The sequence below is a fragment of the Oncorhynchus gorbuscha genome, linkage group LG23, assembly GCF_021184085.1.
Source record: "Oncorhynchus gorbuscha isolate QuinsamMale2020 ecotype Even-year linkage group LG23, OgorEven_v1.0, whole genome shotgun sequence".
Taxonomy (NCBI): domain Eukaryota; kingdom Metazoa; phylum Chordata; class Actinopteri; order Salmoniformes; family Salmonidae; genus Oncorhynchus; species Oncorhynchus gorbuscha.
In genome coordinates, this window is record NC_060195.1 from 67,046,283 (window position 1) to 67,066,989 (window position 20,707).

The following is a 20,707-nucleotide window of genomic DNA, read 5'->3' on the forward strand; positions in this document are numbered from 1 at the left end:
ACCAATACAACCAACCTGAAGACAATGACCAGTAGAAACTGCAGTCATTTTTACTATTCTCAGCAATTATTTAGGAATCCTTGTAAGTAGTAGCTAGGTAGCCACTTGTTGTTCACCTATTGAAATTGAACTTCAGTTCATGAAAATAAATAGCTAGCCAGCTACTTAACCCTGTTGCCCAAAGCTAACGTATAAGCAGCCAGATAGCATCATTTGGCTTTTGAAGCTCGACCAGATTATTTTTTGTTGTGTAGCTTGCCACAATGAGGATTAGGTACAAGTGTAATTTGCAGTTTGCCTTCAAAATAAAAAAGTACCTCTTTGAATGTGATGTAGAAGGTTACAATTGGTGGAATCATGACATTTATACTAGATAATGTCAAACAAGTTGGAATGTGAAGCAATGAAATGCGGTATCCGTCTACTCTGACACCCACAGAACACAACTGTAAAGAGTTTACGCAAACATTGGCATTGTAGCTCTTATCGCGGGACTGTGACTGTGTGAAATCACCTCCCCAGTCAGCCTATTGTGTGTATTGACATACATGTTGCACTGTACAGCTTTACCTAAGGTTTGATTATCAATGAAATGGTGTATCAGTCTATTCAATACCCAAGATACTTTTCCCCAACGTCGTTCTCAGAGTTATCAGACTCCAAAACATCCATGCAGTATTGTTTTTCCTCAGGAATAGTGTTCAATACACATAAGTTGACAAAATGTGGCTCAATTCATAGTTATTTCAAAGTCCCGCAATAAGAGCGAAGATTAAATGCTTTCTGGGTGTCACAGAGTAGACTGACACCCCAATGCAATTCTAAAGTATAATACATCCAGTGTGATTTAAAAATCAACAAGTTGATTTTATATAACATTCCAACCTCGTTTAGCATGATATTAAATTATGGCATAATTCCACTATTTGTGTTAATTTGCATCACTGTCAATGACATACTTCTAACAACAAAGTCCACTATTGTGGCAAGCTTCACAGATGCGTTCGACCACAATTAATCGAATAAGAACGGTCTTATAAATTAGGGTTATTTTAGATGACACCTAGATATATAGTTAGCTAGCTAACTACAGCTACTGAAACAGATGTTTTGGGGAAGAACATAGTTTGCATCCATGAGCTAGCTAGCTTTTCTACTTTTAAACTCTGACAAAACAGAGATGCTTGTTCTCGGTCCCAAGAAACAGAGAGAGCTTCTGTTGAATCTGACAATTGATCCTGATGGTTGTACAGTCGTCTCAAATCAAACTGAAGGACCTCGGCGTTACTCTGGACCCTGATATCTTTTGACGAACATATCAAGACCATTTCAAGGACAGCTTTTTTCCATTTACTTAACATCGCAAAAATCAGAAATGTTCTGTGCAAATATTTGACAGAAAAATGTGCTTTTGAACTTGCTTTTGTTACTTCTAGGTTAGACTACTACAATGCTCTACTTTCCGTCTACCCGGATAAAGCACTAAATAAACTTCAGTCAGTGCTAAATATGGCTGCTAGAATCCTGACTAGAATTTTAAAAATGGATCATACTCTAGTGCTAGCCTCCCTACACTGGCTTCCTGTTAAGGCAAGGGCTGATTTCAAGGTTTTATTGCTAACCTACAAAGCATTAGATGGGCTTGTTCCTACCAGTCTTTCCGATTTGGTCCTGCCGTACATACCTACACGTACGCTACGGTCACAAGACGCAGGCCTCCTAATTGTCCCTAGAATTTCTAAGCAAACAGCTGGAGGCAGGGCTTTCTCTTATAGAGCGCCATTTTTATGGAATGGTCTGCCTACCCATGTGAGAGACGCAAACTCGATCTCAACCTTTAAGTCTTTACTGAAGACTCCTCTCTTCAGTGCGTCATATGATTGAGTCTTGTCTGGCCCAGGAGTGAAGGTAAACGGAAAGGCACTGGAGCAACGAACCGCCCTTGCTGTTTCTGCCTGGCCGGTTCCCCTCCCTCTCCACTGGGATTCTCTGCCTCTAACCATATTACAGGGGCTGAGTCACTGGCTTACTGGTGCTATTCCATGCAATCCCTAGGAGGGGTGCGTCACTTGAGTGGGTTGAGTCACTGACGTGGTCACTTCCTGTATAGGTTGTGAATTTAAGTGTGCTCTCTCGAATTCTCTTTCTCTCGGCAGACCTGAGCCAGAGGACCATGCCTCAGGACTACCTGGCATGATGACTCCTTGTTGTCCCCAATCCACCTGGCTGTGATGCTGCTCAAGTTTCAACTGTTCTGCCTGCGGCTATGGAACCATGACCTGTTCACCGGACGTGCTACCTGTCCCAGACCTGCTGTTTATTTGACACTGCTGGTCATATATGAACATTTGAACATCTTGGCCATGTTCTGCTATAATCTCCAGTCTCCAAGAGGACTGGCCACCCCTCAGCCTGGTTCCTCTAGGTTTCGGCCATTCTATAGAGTTTTTCCTAGCCACCGTGCTTCTACACCTGCATTGCTTGCTGTTTGGGGTTTTAGGCTGGGTTTCTGTACAGCACTTTGTGACATCAGCTGATGTACGAAGGGCTATAGAAATAAATTTGATTATATTTTTTATGACAAGCACTAGACGTGCACGAGAGAACATTACCAGCATCATAATATACGTAGACGAATCGTTGTGACATATGAAATACGAGTGACAGTAATCAATGTGTAATAACTGAGTTAAATTACTTTGTGACGTGCAGTCATATTCAGGTCCTGATTGGTCAACAAGCTTATTTGACGTGTATTTTTTTTGGACAGGCAATGACCCAAATGGCATTCAATAGAAATCCTGGTTGAGAATGAATCAGCACAGCAAGTAAGTGAAAGAAATAGGTTTTCATTATGTTTTACTGGTAATATGGACATATGTGTATAACCCTTTATTTAACCAGGCATGTCAGTTAAGAACAAATTCTTATTTAGAATGACGTCCTACCCCGGGCCAATTGTGCGCTGCCCTATGGGACTCCCAATCACTGCCGGATGTGATAGTCTGGATTCGAACCAGGGATTGTAGTGATGCCTCTTGCACTGAAATGCAGTGCCTTAGACCGCTGTGCCTTAGGCCGTGTGATTGGGAGTCTCATAGGGCGAAGCACAATTGGCCCAGGGTCGTCCGGGCCGTCATTGTAAATAGTTAAGAACAAATTGACTTGCCAAGTTAAATAAAAAAGGTTACACACACATACACCACACTGACCAAAAAGTTATTTTGTTGGCATTTACGTATGTCCCCATTACCAGTAAAACAATGAAAACCTATTTATTTCACTTACTTGCTGTGCTGTTTCGTTGTTCAGTCGTTTCCTTCTCAACCAGGATTTCTATGGAACGCCGTTTAGGTCTTTGCATGTCAAAAGAGATACGTCAAATAGTGTTATTTGACGTGTCAAATAACCGTGTTGACCAATCAGCATTTCGCGACACTCGCATTAACATCTGCTAACCATGTGTATGTGACAAATAAAATTTGATTTGAGGACCTGAAAATGACTGCACGTCATACAATAATTTAACACGTTCATACATTTTTTACGTAGTTATTACACCAATCCTTGTATTTCATTTGTTTACAACGATTCATCGATACGTATGCTATGATGCTGGTAAAGTTGTCTTGCACACCTTCAGTGCTGATCATTAAAAAAAGATAGCTAGCTCATGGATGCAAACAAAGTCCTTCCCCAAAAACATAACAAAAAGACATCTGTTTCAGTAGCTATAGTTACCTAGCTATATAGTTAGCTAGCTGTCATCATCTAAAATAACCCTAACTTAAAAAACAGTTTTTATTTTATTACATGGTGGTCAGACCCAACTATTTGAAGCTAGCCACAATAAGGATTAGCCACAATAGTAGACCTTGAGGTTAGCTTTCAAAATAAAAGTAGGGCATAATTATACCATCCGCTATTGTGCCTAATCCTTATTGAAGCTAGCTTCACAACACATAACCTGGTCCGGTCGAGCCACAAAAGCCAGCACTCCCACGTTGTTGTCTTGGCTGTGTGGTTAGGGCCATTTTCAGGTTGGAAGGTGAACCATTGCCCATCTTAGGTCCTGAGCACTCTGGAGCAGGTTTTCGTCAAGGATCTTTCAGTACTTTGCTCCGTTCATCTTTTCTTCAATCCTGACTTGTCTCCCAGGCCCTGCCGCTGAAAAACATCCCCACAGGATGATGCTGACACCACCATGCTTCACTGTATGGATGGTGCCTGGTTTCTTCCAGACGGACACTTGGCATTCAGGCCAAATAGTTAAATCTTGGTTTCATCAGACCAGATAATCTTGTTTCTCACGGTCAGAGTCATTTAGGTGCCTTTTGGCAAACTCCAAGCGGGCTGTCATGCGCCTTTTACTGAGGAGTGGCTTCCGTCTGGCCACTCTACCATAAAGGCCTTATTGGTGGGAGTGCTGCAGAGATGGTTGTCCTTTTGGAAGGTTCCTCAATCTCCATAGAGGAACTCTTGAACTCTGTCAGAGTTTTCGCTTTGTCATTATTGGGTAGTGTGTGTAGATGAGGAATTTGTTTTATTTAATCCATTTTAGAATAAGGCTGTAACGTAACAAAATGTGGAAGTCAAGGGGTTTGAATACTTTCTGAATGGACTGTTTTTAATAGGCATTTATTTCTGTTGGCGCACACAGAATGCGTGTGTAGAGGAAGCGGTCGGTACGCAATTGAGTGAGAGATATGTAGGGGAAAGGGAAATTAGTGAGCAGAACTGTGATGCTTGGTTAATTTTCACTGTGTCCTGCAAATGCACATGTTCAAATGGAACACTAGTCAAAGCAAATTAATGTGGTCTTCAAGACAAACATTTCACAATATAGATTTGCAGTATATATATATATATATACACACACAGGGAAAAAAGTATTTGATACCCTGCTGATTTTGTACGTTTGCCCACTGGAAGAAATTAGTCTCATTTTAATGGTAGGCTTATTTGAACAGTGACAGAATAGCAACAAAAGAATCCAGAAAAACGCATGCCAGAAATGTTATAAATTGATTTGCATTTTAGTGAGGGAAGCCTCTCAATCAGAAAGATTTCTGGCTCCCAGGTGTATTTTATACAGGTAACGAGCTGAGATTAGGAGCACACAGAGTGCTCCTAATCTCAGCGTGTTACCTGTATAAAAGACCTGTCCACAGAAGCAATCAGATTCCAAACTCTCCACCATGGCCAAGACCAAAAGAGCTCTCCAAGGATGTCAGGGGACAAGATCGTAAACCTACACAGGGCTGGAATGGGCTACAAGACCATCGTCAAGCAGATTGGTGAGAAGGTGACAACAGTTGGTGCGATTATTCGCAAATGGAAGAAACAAAAGAACTGTCCATATCCCTCGGCCTGGGGCTCCATGCAAGATCTCACCTTGTGGAGTTGCAATGATCATGAGAACGGTGAGTAATGAGCCCAGAACTACATGGGTGGATCTTGTCAATGATCAAGACAGCTGAGACCATAGTCACCAAGAAAACAATTGGTAACACACTACGCCGTGAAGAACTGAAATCCAGCAGCACCCGCAAGGTCCCCCTGCTCAAGAAAGCACATATACATGCCCGTCTGAAGTTTGCCAATGAACATCTGAATGATTCAGAGGACAACTGGGTGAAAGTGTTTTGGTCAGATGAGACCAAAATGGAGCTCTTTGGCATCAACTCAACTTGCCGTGTTTGGAGGAGGAGGAACGTTGCCTATGACCCCAAGAACACCATCCCTACCGTCAAACGTGGAGGTGGAAATATTATGCTTTGGGGGTGTTTTTCTGCTAAGGGGACAGGACAACTTCACCGCATCAAAGGGACGATGGACGGGGCCATGTACCGTCAAATTTTGGGTGAGAACCTCCTTCCCTCAGCCAAGGCATTGAAAATGGGTCGTGGATGGGTATTCCAGCATGACAATGACCCAAAACACACGGCCAAGGCAACAAAGGAGTGGCTCAAGAAGACACACATTAAGGTCCTGGAGTGGCCTAGCCAGTCTCCAGACCTTATTCCCATAGAACATGTGTGGAGGGAGCTGAAGGTTCGGGTTGCCAAATGTCAGCCTCGAAACCTTAATGACTTGGAGAATGGAATTGTTAGTTAGATTACTTGTTGGTTATCACTGCATTGTCGGAACTAGAAACACAAGCATTTCGCTACACTCGCATTAACATCTAACCATGTGTATGTGACAAATACAATTTGATTTGATTTGAAGATCTGCAAAGAGGAGTGGGACAAAATCTCTCCTGAGATGCCAAATGTCAGCCTCGAAACCTTAATGACTTGGAGAAGATCTGCAAAGAGTGGGACAAAATCTCTCCTGAGATGCCAAATGTCAGCCTCGAAACCTTAATGACTTGGAGAAGATCTGCAAAGAGTGGGACAAAATCTCTCCTGAGATGTGTGCAAACCTGGTAGCCAACTACAAGAAACGTCTGACCTCTGATTGCCACCAAGTACTAAGTCATGTTTTGCAGAGGGGTCAAATACTTATTTCCCTCATTAAAATGCAAATCAATTTATAGCATTTTTGACATGCGTTTTTCTGGATTTTTTTGTTGTTATTCTGTCTCTCACTGTTCAAATAAACCTACCATTACAATTATAGACTGCTCATTTCTTTGTCAGTGGGCAAATGCACAAAATCAGCAGGGGATCAAATATTTTTCCCCTCACTGTATCTCACCTTGTGGAGTTGCAAAATATATATATATATTTTTAGACATCAATTTGAGTCCTCCATTATGCATGCCCATCCCTTCTCTCAATCTACATAGTTGGCCAATTTGTCCAGTACATTTCTGTAGTTAAATCTCAAATGAACATCAACATGTAAAATTGCATATTTAAAAAAGGAAACTTGCATTACCGAATTAGCTTTATTCACACTACTTACTTTCAGCTTTGGACAAAGTGCAGGGGTTGGAGTCAATCAAAGCCAGCTGGAAATGCTGTCGACAGAACAGAATATTCAAGGCATTAACATCCACTGAAGGACAAGAAATACACAGAAACAAAAGAACAATGCAAAGGGTAATTCCTATACATGAATCCCCATGCACTGAGACACTCCTTTTCCCTGACTGTCAGACTCAGACACAAGGAAATCAATTCTTCAGCAAGCTGCCTCTCCCCCTGGTCACCTTCTGCACTGCAATTAGAGAGCAGGAGAGAACGAACAAGGGAGTGGGCAACTGATGAAGAGATTGCACACTGTGCAAGTCCTCTTTACAGTCCCCCATTGATTTTGTTTGTCTCACTCAAATAAAAAAATGCTAAACATTTATTTCCGCCCCATGACAAAATGAGTAGAATTGCATGAAATTAACTACTTTGTGCGTAGGATCCCCCAAAAGGCCTGGCTGCATGTGTGGGTATGGATGTGGGTACACAGACCCACGAGCCACTGAGACCCCCACAATGTGTTCAGATGTTTGGTGGCCCCTCCCTGATCAATAGAATAAGGTGCCAACACATAAAAATAAAAAGATTCATTCTACACTAATGTTCCTCCCTGGATGTCCTGTGGGAAATGTTGTGGTGGCTCCACTAGTGGAGGAGAGAGGCAGGCAGAGTACCTTTAGGCTTGACTCGTAGTCGGTGTTGACCTTAAACATGAGGCCGAGTCGCAGGTGGATCTCCTTGGCTCGTGAGAAACTGGGGTCGATGTAGAGCACCTCCTGGAAAGCTTTAATCGCCCTGGGGGAGGAGAAGAGAGAGAGAGAGTGAGTGAGAGGATAAGTATATTCCAAGTTAGAAATGGGAGACACCACTCAGAAGATGAAAGAGAAGAGTCAGCGCTGCAGTATTGAACAGAGACCACAGCCCTCCAGAGGAGAGAATATCACATGAATAAAACTGAAGATCTTCGCAGCGTGATTAAAACTGGAGATCTTTGGGGGCCTCCCGGGTGGCGCAGTGGTCTTAATCACCAGAGACTCTGGGTTCGAGCCCAGGCACTGTCGCAGTCGGCCACGACCGGGAGGTCCATGGGGCGACGCGCAATTGGCCTAGCGTCGTCCCGGGTTAGGGAGGGTTTGGCCGGTAGGGATATCCTTGTCTCATCGCGCACTAGCGAATCCTGTGGCGGGCCGGGCGCAGTGCATGCTAACCAGGTCACCAGGTGCATGGTGTTTCCTCCGACACATTGGTGCAGCTGGCTTCCGAGTTGGATGCATGCTGTGTTAAGAAGCAGTGCGGCTTGGTTGGGTTGTGTTTCAGAGGACGTGTGGCTTTCGACTTTAGTCTCTCCTGAGCCCATACGGGAGTTGTAGCGATGAGACAAGATAGTAACTACTAACAATTGGATACCACGAAATTGGGGAGAAAAGGGGGTAAAATTATTATTATTTTATTTAAAAACTAGATCTTCTGGGATTTTTCACAACTGGATCCCTATTCATTACATTATGCGCTACTGTCCACCAGGGCCATGGTCAAAACTAGTACACTAGTAAATGAAATAAGGTGCCATGTGGGAAGCAACTGGTGATGGCGTCACCATGGCAACCATACACATTTTTTCCACACACACATTATAACACCATCATAATCTAGTCCTCCATACTTAGGTTGTACAAGACAGCTACTCACCACTGAAAGGCGTTGTAATGGAAGTAGACCATGCCCAGGCCATATAGGAAGGCAGCATTCTGGAAGAAGCAGATGCACACAGAGCACCATTAAGACTAATTAGTTACAGGCCACACACACACACACACGCCTACACAAAAACAACGTTTTCAAAATGGCAGCAGCCCAGACATGTCGTCTGTATAGGAGCCCTTCCAGAAACCCACTCTATAAAGCATCCGTCTTAATCTGTCGTCATTAGTTATGGACCATTCATTTTAACCACAATCAATAGAAGTCTTTCTTTGTGCAATGACTGGTTACAGCACTACAGATGCCTTTTGGGGATCGTCTCTGCTGGCCGACACTCAAATGGAATCACCATGTAGGCCTACCAAATGCTCACATCTCACCACGATTTCGACTGAAACAGAAAACGGCAGAGAATGAGTCTAATCTGAAAGCCACAACCCACAGCGTGCCTCCAGACAAACCCCTGAATCATAACCACACACACTTCCTGTGTCTGGTTGGTCGGCCGGTGCGATGTGAACGGGTTAACCTTGGCAGGTGGAGGATGAACATGAGCAGAATATAATCTGCAGTAGAAGTAGAATGGAGACATTACTACTATAAAGAGCTCCACAGATAAGAGCGTGAGTGTGTGAGTAAAGGTGTCCGCATGCTTCCCCATCAGAAACGGTTGGGAACAGTTTGTTCATATACAGTGGGGCAAAAAAGTATTTAGTCAGCCACCAATTGTGCAAGTTCTCCCACTTAAAAATATGAGAGAGGCCTGTAATTTTCATCATAGGTACACTTCAACTATGACAGACAAAATTAGAAAAAAAATCCAGAAAAATCACATTGTAGGATTTTTAATGAATTTATTTGCAAATTATGGTGGAAAATAAGTATTTGGTCACCTACAAACAAGCAAGATTGCTGGCTCTCACAGACCTGTAACTTCTTTAAGAGGCTCCTCTGTCCTTCACTCGTTACCTGTATTAATGGCATCTGTTTGAACTTTCAGTATAAAAGACACCTGTCCACAACCTCAAACAGTTCCACTCCAAACTACACTATGGCCAAGACCAAAGAGCTGTCAAAGGACACCAGAAACAAAAGTATAGACCTGCACCAGGCTGGGAAGACTGAATCTGCAATAGTTAAGCAGCAAGATCTCACCCCGTGGGGTCAAAATTAGCACAAGAACGGTGAGCAAAAATCCCAGAACCACACGGGGGACCTAGTGAATGACCTGCAGAGAGCTGGGACCAAAGTAACAAAGCCTACCATCGGTAACACACTACGCCGCCAGGGACTCAAATCCTGCAGTGCCAGACGTGTCCCCCTGCTTAAGCCAGTACATGTCCAGGCCCGTCTGAAGTTTGCTAGAGGGCATTTGGATGATCCAGAAGAAGATTGGGAGAATGTCATATGGTCGGATGAAATCAAAATAGAACTTTTTGGTAAAAACTTAACTCGTCGTGTTTGGAGGACAAAGAATGCAGAGTTGCATCCAAAGAACACCATACCTACTGTGAAGCATGGGGGTGGAAACATCATGCTTTGGGGCTGTTTTTCTGCAAAGGGACCAGGACGACTGATCCGTGTAAAGGAAAGAATGAATGGGGCCATGTATCGTGAGATTTTGAGTGAAAACCTCCTTCCATCAGCAAGGGCATTGAAGATGAAACGTGGCAGGGTCTTTCAGCATGACAATGATCCAAAACACACCGCCCGGGCAACGAAGGAGTGGCTTTGTAAGAAGCATTTCAAGGTCCTGGAGTGGCCTAGCCAATCTTCAGATCTCAACCCCATAGAAAATCTTTAGAGGGAGTTGAAAGTCCATGTTGCCCAGCAACAGCCCCAAAACATCAATGCTCTAGAGGAGATCTGCATGGAGGAATGGGCCAAAATACCAGCAACAGTATGTGAAAACCTTGTGAAGACTTACAGAAAACGTTTGACCTCTGTCATTGTCAACAAAGGGAATATAAAGTATTGAGAAACTTTTGTTATTGACCAAATACTTATTTTCCACCATAATTTGCAAATAAATTCATCAAAAATCCTACAATGTGATTTTCTGGGATTTTTTCTCTCTCATTTTGTCGGTGATAGTTGAAGTGTACCTATGATGAAAATTACAGGCCTCGCATCTTTTTAAGTGGGAGAACTTGCACAATTGGTGGCTGACTAAATACTTTTTTGCCCCACTGTTTTATGATGACATTGTGTGACGCGTTTGTTCATTGTGAGCTTTGGCAAAGGTGTTTCAGCTTTTCGTGCACGCTACATTTTTTTCCGTGGCAAGCTGAATTTGAGCCAAAGTCTACGCCTCTTCGCCCATCTTTGGTCAATTATAGGAATTCTTCAATTAAGTGTTTGTCATCAACGATAGACGACTCATTTTCATGCACATTTCACTTGAGAAACACTGCACCAAACATCTTCTATGTAAATTACACAACTAAGATCTGACAAAAACATCCAAATTAAATGAAAGACCTTGAGTTAGCTTCGTCTGACTATTTTGAGGAAGTGTATATTGGCTACTGCATCTAAAGAGGGACAAACAGAGCTATTGTGCCCTTCTCTATTTTTTCCAAGCAAAGGTCTTTTAAGGGAGTTTGTGAGCACATTTTTTCAGTTTGAATAGGCGCCAGCCGAAACCAAAGCATGCAGAAGCTTTCAGAGTGTGTCCGTCTGTAGTATTTTCTCACCTTCCAGTAGTCGGACTGTAAGCTGTAGTACCTCTGGTATGCTGATAATGCTGTGATTAGGGAGAAAGAAGAGGGATATTAAATACCAGACATAAAAGGTTAACACCAACTAACTTTGCTATAAGACCAGCTTTGTTTTCAGCAATGCCAAGTTGGGGTCAACTGCATCTAACTGAAATTAAGTTTAATTACATTTTTAACCCAGGTGGGGGGACTAGGTAAAAATAACAAATAAAAGGGAGGAAATAGAGTGTGACTGACACCATGTTACCATACTGTTTTTATGCACAATTCAATTTTATAAATATGGATAGATAACTTGTTCTTTCGACACGGTGGCATCTTTTTGTTTCTCTAAAATTAATTATGCAAGAAATGCTGGTGGAAATGCCTTTATGCACAAATACTGATTTTAATAACATTCATATGGAAGTAAACTTTGGAGTCATGCGATGATATGGTGCTTGGTCCTCCCACTATGACTTGAGAAATCATGCAGTTTATTAGGCTACAGATGAAGTAACCCACTGGGCACACACCGGTTGACTCAATGTTATTTCCACATCATTTCAATGAAACGACATTGAACCAATGTGGAATAGACATCTGTGCCTAGTGGGAACTCCAGATGGAACTTCACATTGTGCTGAAAGTGCATGGTGATCTTCTGATACAATACATTTCAAGGGGTTTTGATCGATGCTTGACTGCCATTTGACAAATATTCTCACAGTAATCTCATTGGGTAGACTAGCCTACCTGCACTCTGTTGGCTGGAGCCCATGTGCCAAGACCAGAGTAGACACGGGTGTTGCACGCTATACTGAAACCTCTGGACTTTTTCCAATACTACAACATGAAAAATGGTTCGGGACTATCATTTTGTTACCGTTGGTACTTCTGTCAAATGTGTCTCACGGTTCAACAGTCTATCAGTGCAGCCAATGTCCACCTTATTAAAGTGTGAAAGCACCCTGCCTGCTCCACTTGACTTTAGGCTGCACTGGGAGTCTGGAGGGCATCATGTTAGGTCCCCGCTGATGCTGCACAGAAGTTAACACACTTGAATAATGCCACACAGCATGTAGAAATGTTGACTTAATGTTCGCTAAACAATGTCCATACAGGGGGGAGAGGGAGCGAGCGAGGGGGGAGAGCGCAAGAGGGGTGTCAACTCACCTTTAGCGTACTCCTCCAGGAGGAGGTTGAAGTGGCCTAGCTGGCAGAATAACTCTGGTTCCACTTTTCCTTCAGCCTTCAAGATGAGAGAATCGTAGGAACGAACAGCCTGGGGATAAATAAAGCAAGATGAAACTCAGCATGAACACAGACAGCAGTGTCTCTTACCAGGAAGTCTCACATGGGATGAGTCACAAACGGCCCTCTATTCCCTACATAGCGCACTAACCTTAACCAGAGCCTCATATGCCCTGGTCAAAATTAGTACACACTATATATATATATATATATATATATATATATATATATATATATATATCTCTTTTCAATCAGTTATCAATGTCCATATAAATGGGAGTGATGGTATGGATTTCCGTTCATTGTGTGTGTTGGACCATGTTTTGATTTGCACTTCCACTGGAAAATAAAAAACACAGCGAGATGCGCATCACTCACAGGGATGGCTCTGCCTGAGGCCTAATCACACATTAAACACACCCACTCCTGGAGGACTACTGCTGAACTCTAGAAACCCATAAACAGTGTTACCTTGCACTCTGAGTAACAGCTCAGAGGACATAGATTCTGAAACAGAGCACAATCACTAAATATACACAAACAGCAACTAAGAAATGCACCAGAACATTCTTTCAGATAGTCAGTCACACACACACCTGCAGAACACACACACTTACAGTTGAAGTCGGAAGTTTACATACACTTAGGTTGGAGTCATTAAAACTCCTTTTCAACCACTCCACAAATGTCTTGTTAACAAACTATAGCTTTGGCAAATCAGTTAGGACATCTACTTTGTGCATGACACAAGTAATGTTTCCAACAATTGTTTACAGACAGATTGTTTCACTTAAACTCACTGTATCACAATTCCAGTGGGTCAGAAGCTTACATACACTAAGTTGACTGTGCCTTTAAACAGCTTGGAAAATTCCAGAAAATGAAGTCATGGCTTTAGAAGCTTCTCATAGGCTAATTGACATCATTTGAGTAAATTGTGTACCTGTGGATGTATTTCAAGGCTTACCTTCAAACTCAGTGCCTATTTGCTTGACATCATTGGATAAGCAAAAGAAATCAGCCAAGAACTCAGAAAAATAATTGTAGACCTCCACAAGTCTGGTTAATCCTTGGGAGCAATTTCCAAACGCCTGAAGGTACCACATTCATCTGTACAAACAATAGTATGCGAGTATAAACACCATGGGACCATGCAGCAGTAATACCGCTCAGGAAGGACACGCGTTGTCTCCCAGAGATGAACGTGCTTTAGTGCGAAAAGTGAAAATCAATCCCAGAACAACAGCAAAGGACCTTGTGAAGATGCTGGAGGAAACAAGTACAAGAGTATCTATATCCACAATAAAACAAGTCCTATATCGACATAACCTGAAAGGCCGCTCTGCAAAGCCAATGCTCCAAAACCGACATAAAAAAGCCAGACTACGGTTTGCAACTGCGCATGGGGACAAAGATTCTTGGTACTTCTTGGAGAAATGTCCTCTGGTCTGATGAAACAAAAATAGAACTGTTTGACCATAAATGACCATCATTATGTTTGGAGGAAAAAGGGGGAGGCTTGCAAGCCGAAAAACACCATTCCAACCTTGAAGCATGGGGTGGCGGCATGTTGTGGGGGTGCTTTGCTGCACTTCACAAAATAGATGGCATCATGAGGTTGGAAAATTGTGTGGATATATTGAAGCAACATCTCAAGACATCAGTCAGGAAGTTAAAGCTTGGTCGCAAATGGTTCTTCCAAAATGGACCTCAAGCATACTTCTAAAGTTGTGGCAAAATGTCTTAAGGACAACAAAGTCAATGTATTAGAGGGCCATCACAAAGCCCTGACCTCAATCTTAAACAACATTTGTGGGCAGAACTGAAAAAGCATGTGCGAGCAAGGAGGCAAACAAACCTGACTGAGTTACACCAGCCCTGTCTGGAGGAATGGGCCAAAATTCACTCAACATATTGTGGGAAGCATGTGGAATGCTACCCAAAATGTTTGACCCAAGTAAAACAATTGAAAGGCAATGCTACCAATTACTAATTGAGTATGTAAACTTCTGACCCACTGGGAATGTGATGAAAGAAATAAAAGCTGAAATAAAACCAGTCATTCTGACATATCACGTTCTTAAAATAAAGTGGTGATGCTAACTGACCTAAGACAGGGAATTTTTACTAGGATTAAATGTCATGAATTGTGAAAAACTGAGTTTACATACACCTTAGGCACATACATTTAAACTTCCGACTTCAACTGTAAGTGCATATTAGCCAAACACTCACAAGTGGAATGACTCTCGCCTAAGAGATCCGCTTAGCTTTTTTCATGTTTAATTCACTGTTGCCAATTCTAATGTCACTAACAGTTAGGCCCTATATCTGGGTGGCTCTTAGATCAGTCACTCACCAAGCGAGAGAGAGAGAAAAAAAAAGAAGTATGTTTGAACAAGACCGATTCAAAACTGTTTGCAAATCGAACACTTAAGAACGTTGATAGTGACCAGCCAATGATTAACTCAATGACAGCATTAGGTATGGGTCTCTGAAACGTGCGTGTCCGTGTGTGTTTGGGGAGGGTGAGGTGTATAGAACGTCCACTTGTCACTCAACTGGACTACCGAGTTCAGGGGAGTTTGTGCTATGACAGTGAACCAATAACACTAGTGAGTGAACAGATTCACATATGCCCTTGGCCTACTCAATATTAATCAACGTTGAGGGATAGTGGGCAATACTGTGGTGTGTTAGATCACTCAGAAGGCATGGAATGGGCTGGGCAAGAACAGAACCTAACGTAGGAATACTCTCTGCGTACAGCAACTAACTCCATTACAAAAGGAGTTCCCTCTGTGGGACCAATCATTTGGTTACATCCTGTGTGTTATGCAGACCAGACGAGAGACGTGCGTAAATGTCTGTTGTACCGCATATGGCAAAACAAAAAGGGGTACGTTCCAGAACCTAAAATTGACCCCGCCAAATGCAGGTAGATTTTGGCATTGGCAGGTAAGATGTCTATTTCACCAGCCATATTGGCAAGTGGTCAGGGCTCTACAGTACAAGCATTTCACTCACATTTGCGAATAAAAAACGTTCAAAGTCAAGCATGAGCACATTTATAGATACAATAAATGCTGCAGTTGCTGTGGTCAGTGTCGTTTTGTGCCATAGCTGGTAGCTAATCACACAAAGCACAACGAATCACACACAGTGAAAATTTTGCTCAAAATAAATTATACTGAATGTGGTCAGATCAAAACCTAATAGATAACTCCACACATACTTCATATTATGCAACACATACTTCATATTATGCAACACCCAATGCCTATGTGAACAATGAATTGCCCCATTAAACACAATAACTGGTTGTGCCACCTTTAGTTGCAATGACTCCAACCAAACACTTCCTGTAGTTATTGATCAGTCTCATGTCGCCGTGAAGAAATTTCAGCCCACTCTTCCATGTACAACTGCATTAACTCTGACTTGAGGGTTTTCAAGCATGAACTGCTCGTTTTGATTTCACATGACTGGGAATACAGACATGCATCTGCAGGTCACAGATAACTTAAAGAAATAGATGGGCATGGATCAGAAAACCAGTCAGTATCTGGTGTGGCCACCATTTGCCTCATGCATCGTGACATCTCCTCTGCATAGAGTTGATCAGGCTGTTGATTGTGGCCTGTTGTCCCACTCCTCTTCAATAGCTGTGCAAAGTTGCAGAATATTGGTAGGAACTGGAACACAATGTCTTACAGGTCGATCCAGAGCATCTCCAACACACTCAATAGATGACATTGTCTGGTGAGTATGCAGGCCATGGAAGCACTGGGACATTTTCAGATTCCAGGAATTGTGGACAGATCCTTGCAATATGGGGACATGCATCATCATGCTGATGGTGACAGATGAATGGCATGACAAAGGCCTCAGGATCTCATTATGGTATCTGTGCATTCAAAAAGCCCATCGAAAAAACACAATTGTGCTTGTCGTCAGTAGCTTATGCCTGCCCATACTATCACCAACATTGGGCACTCAGTTCACAACATTGACATCAGCAAACCGCTCGCCCACACGACGCCATACACGCCATCTGCCCGGTATAGTTGAAACCTGGATTAATCTGAGAATATCACACTTCTCCAGTGTGCCAGTAGCCATCACAGGTGAGCATTTGCCGGCTGAAGTCTGTTACGACTCCAAACTGCAGTCAGATCAAGACCCTGGTGAGGACGATGAGCACACAGATGAGCATCCCTGAGACGGTTTCTGACAGTTTGTGCAAACCCAGTTTCATTAGCTGTCTGGGTGGCTGGACTCAGATGATCCCACAGGTCAAGAGGAGCCGGATGAAGAGGTCCAGGGCTGGCGTGGTTACACGTGGCCTGCAGTTGTGAGGCCAGTTGGACAGACTGCCAAGTTCTCTAAAACAACGTTGGAGGCAGCTTATGTTAGAGAGATGAACATAAAAATCTGGCAACAGCTCTGGTGGACATTCCTGCAGTCAGCATGCCAATTGCAGATATCTGTGGCATTGTGTTGACAAAACTGCACATTTTAGAATGGCCTTTTATGGTCCCCAGCACAGGTTGCACCTGATCATGCAGTTTAAATCAGCTTATTGATATGCCACACCTGTCAGGTGGATAGATTATATTGACAAAGGAGAAATGCTCACTAACAGTGATGGAAATAAATTTGTCCACAAAATGAAAGAAATAAGCTTTTTGTGTGTATTTGAGTTCACCTTACATGTTGCGTTTATATTTTTGTTCAGTGTGTGCATATGTAGCCTGAACAATTAAAAATAGCCTCAGACCTTTATTCTTGTCCACCAAACTTTACAATTGGCACTATGCAGTCGGGCAATAAGCATTCTCCTGGCATCCGCCAAACCCAGATTCGTCAACCGGACTGCCAGATGGTGAAGCGTGATTCATCACTCCAGAGAACGCGTCTCCACTGCTGCAGTTTCCAATGGTGGCGAGTTTCACACCACTCCAGCCGGTGCTTGGCATTGTGCACGGTGAGCTTAGGCTTGTGTACGGCTGCTCAGCCACGGAAACCCATTTCCTCAAGCTCCCAACAGACATATACTGTGTTGACGTTGCTTCCAGAGGCAGTTTGGAAATCTTATAAATCAATACACAAGTATATATTTTTTTAACCTGAATATTTAGTTAATATTGCCTGTTATTCTGGCTCGTTGCGAACTCTGAAGATATTTATTTCTAACAAAGAAAGCAAATTTCACCAAACGGGGGATGATTTAACAAAAGCACATGTGAAAAAAAAGCACAATCGTTGCACGACTGTACCTAACCATAAACATCAAAGCCTTTCTTAAACTCAATACACAGAAGTATATATTTTTAAACCTGCATATTTTGCTAAAAGATATCCAGGTTAACAGGAAATATTAACCAGGTGAAATTGTGTCAAGTCTCTTGCGTTCATTGCACGTAGAGTCAGTGTATATGCAACAATTTGGAATGCCTAATTTGCCTGAATTTTACACAATATTTGACATAACACTGAAGGTTGTGCAATTTAACAGGAAAATTTAGACTTACGGATGCCATCCGAATGGTTCTGTATCACTGAAAGAATAAACATCTTGTATTCGAGATGATAGTTTCCGGATTCGACCATATCAATGACCTACGGTTCGTATTTCTGTGTGTTAATTTGTTATAACTAAGTCTATGATTTGATAGAGCAATCTGACTGAGCGGTGGTAGGCACCAGCAGGCTCGTAATCATTCATTCAAACAGCACTTTCGTGCGTTTTGCCAGCATCTTGTCGCTGTGCTTCAAGTATTGCGCTGTTTAGGACTTCAAGCCTACCAACTCCCGAGATTAGACTGGTGTAACCGGTGTGAAATGGCTAGCTAGTTAGCGGGGTGCGCTCTAATAGCGTTTCTAACGTCACTCGCTCTGAGACTTGGGAGTGGTTGTTCCCCTTGCTCTGCAAGGGCTGCGGTGTTTGTGGAGCGATGGGTAACGATGCTTCGAGGGTAGCTGTTGTCGATGTGTTCCTGGTTTGAGCCCAGGTTGGGTCGAGGAGAGGGGCGGAAGCTATACTGTTACACTGGCAATGCTAAAGTACCTATAAGTATATCCAATAGTCAAAGGTATATGAAATACAAATGGTATAGAGAGAAATTGTCCTATAATAACTACAACCTAAAACTTCTTACCTGGGAATATTGAAGACTCATGTTAAAAGGAACCACCAGCTTTCATATGTTCTCATGTTCTGAGCAAGGAACTTAAACGTTAGCTTTTTTTACATGGCACATATTGCACTTTTACTTTCAACACTTTGTTTTTGCATTATTTAAACTAAATTGAACATGTTTCATTATTTATTTGTGGCTAAATTTGATTGATGTAGTATATTAAGTTAAAATAAGTGTTCATTCAGTATTGTTGTAATTGTCATTAAAATATATTTAAAATAAATATATATATATTTTTAAATTGAGCTATATAGTTTAAACAATGTTTTATTTTTTAATAAATCTGCATTGTTTTTTTTGTTTTTTTTTTTTTTTTTTTTGGTCCTCCAATAATCGGCGTTGAAAAATCATAAATTGGTCGACCTCTAATATATATATATATATATTTTTAATCTACCTGCTAGTGGCTGATGGACCAAAAAAGTAAGTTTCGGGCCCTGGTACTTTCTCTTTGAACAGCTGAATAGTCTCAGCGTGACTGAGTGTTTGGGGATGTTGATCTGTCAAACGCCTTCTTACGTCACCATTCAGATTGACTGGAGGTTTGTTTATGGTGGAAAGGGGGAGGGGCCAAGAGAAATGACAGACAGCACAGCTGAGAGAGGCCAAGCACAGAATTTAACAATCATCACAGATGACGAAATCAATCTAATTAAATTTAGCTGCGGCTCAGGCTTTATGAGAATGCGCGCACACACACCACACACAGTAGGCTTAACAAGCATTCAAGTTCATATGACAACAAACTAGATGAAAGTGTGCTGTTTACTCCAGTAAAGCGATGATGCCTAATGTGGCACTGGTATACAATGCTGCAGGAACAAACATTGGTGCTTGGTAATGAGCTCCCACAATGCATCTGTTATTTCCTAACAAGCAACACGTCTCATGAAAGTAAAACACAAATACAATGATATGGGACAAAGCAAACAAGCTGTAAATGTGATTTCATACCAATAAACAAACCGCAATTGATTCCATAACATGTAGCGCTCAAAGTCACAGCTGAAACAAATAAAAAATACAATAAATTGATTGTATACCCATTTGTAAGTGTGTGTGGATGGGGATGTTCATTCATTGATCTAAATCAGTTTATTCCCAAAAAAAGGTCATGAGGGTGGCATGAAACATTGATTTTGTGTACTTGTTTGAGGGACAGTAAAAACCTCAGAAGTACCCGCTATTATGCTTCTTCATTGTAATGTCATCCTCATGCATTGAAGTTAATATGCAACACTCATTCAATGGTACACTTGTGCACATCCCAAACATGTGGTCCCATGTTTCATGAGGTGAAATAAAAAAACACAGAAATGTTCCATTCGCACAAAAAGCTTATTTCTCCCAAATGTTGCACATAAATTTGTTTACATTCCTGTTACTGAGAATCTCCTTTGCCAAGAAAATCCATCCAATGTATGCACACATGACTGTAAGTCGCTTTGGATAAAAGCGTCTGCTAAATGGCATATATTATTATTATATATTACATGTGGCATATCAAGAAGCTGATTAAATAAACAGCATGATTATCACACAGGTGCACCTTGTGCGGGCGACAATAAAAACCTACGAAAATGTGCAGTTTTGTCACACAACAATGCCACAGATGTGTGCTGACTGCAGGAAAATCCACCAGAGCTGTTGCCAGATAGTTGAATGTTAATGTCTCGACCATAAACTGCTTCCAACATCATTTTAGAGAATTTGGCAGTACATCCAAACGGCCTCACAATCGCAGACCACGTGTAAGCAGGCCATCCCAGGATCTCCACATCCGGCCTCTTCACCTGAGGGATCCTCTGGGACCAGTCACACAGACAACTGATGAAATTGAGGAGCATTTCTGTCTGTAATAAAATCCTTGTGGAAAAAAACCAAAAACATTCTGATTGGCTGGGCCTGGCTCCCAAGTGGTTGGGCTTAT

General features: G+C 42.2%; 1 protein-coding gene across 2 annotated transcripts in view; it reads right to left on the bottom strand.

Moving 5' to 3' along the window:
* LOC124011612 (lysine-specific demethylase 6A-like) overlaps nucleotides 1-20,707 on the bottom strand; it is a 50,791-nt gene that overhangs the window by 25,443 nt on the left and 4,641 nt on the right. For both annotated transcript variants that reach the window (XM_046325065.1, XM_046325064.1), the window contains exons 3-7: nucleotides 12,497-12,605; nucleotides 11,318-11,367; nucleotides 8,610-8,668; nucleotides 7,595-7,715; nucleotides 6,913-6,967 (exon numbers count right to left, since the gene is read on the bottom strand). In XM_046325065.1, the coding sequence (XP_046181021.1) occupies nucleotides 6,913-6,967; nucleotides 7,595-7,715; nucleotides 8,610-8,668; nucleotides 11,318-11,367; nucleotides 12,497-12,605 (394 nt within the window). The remainder of the gene's footprint in view (nucleotides 1-6,912; nucleotides 6,968-7,594; nucleotides 7,716-8,609; nucleotides 8,669-11,317; nucleotides 11,368-12,496; nucleotides 12,606-20,707) is intronic.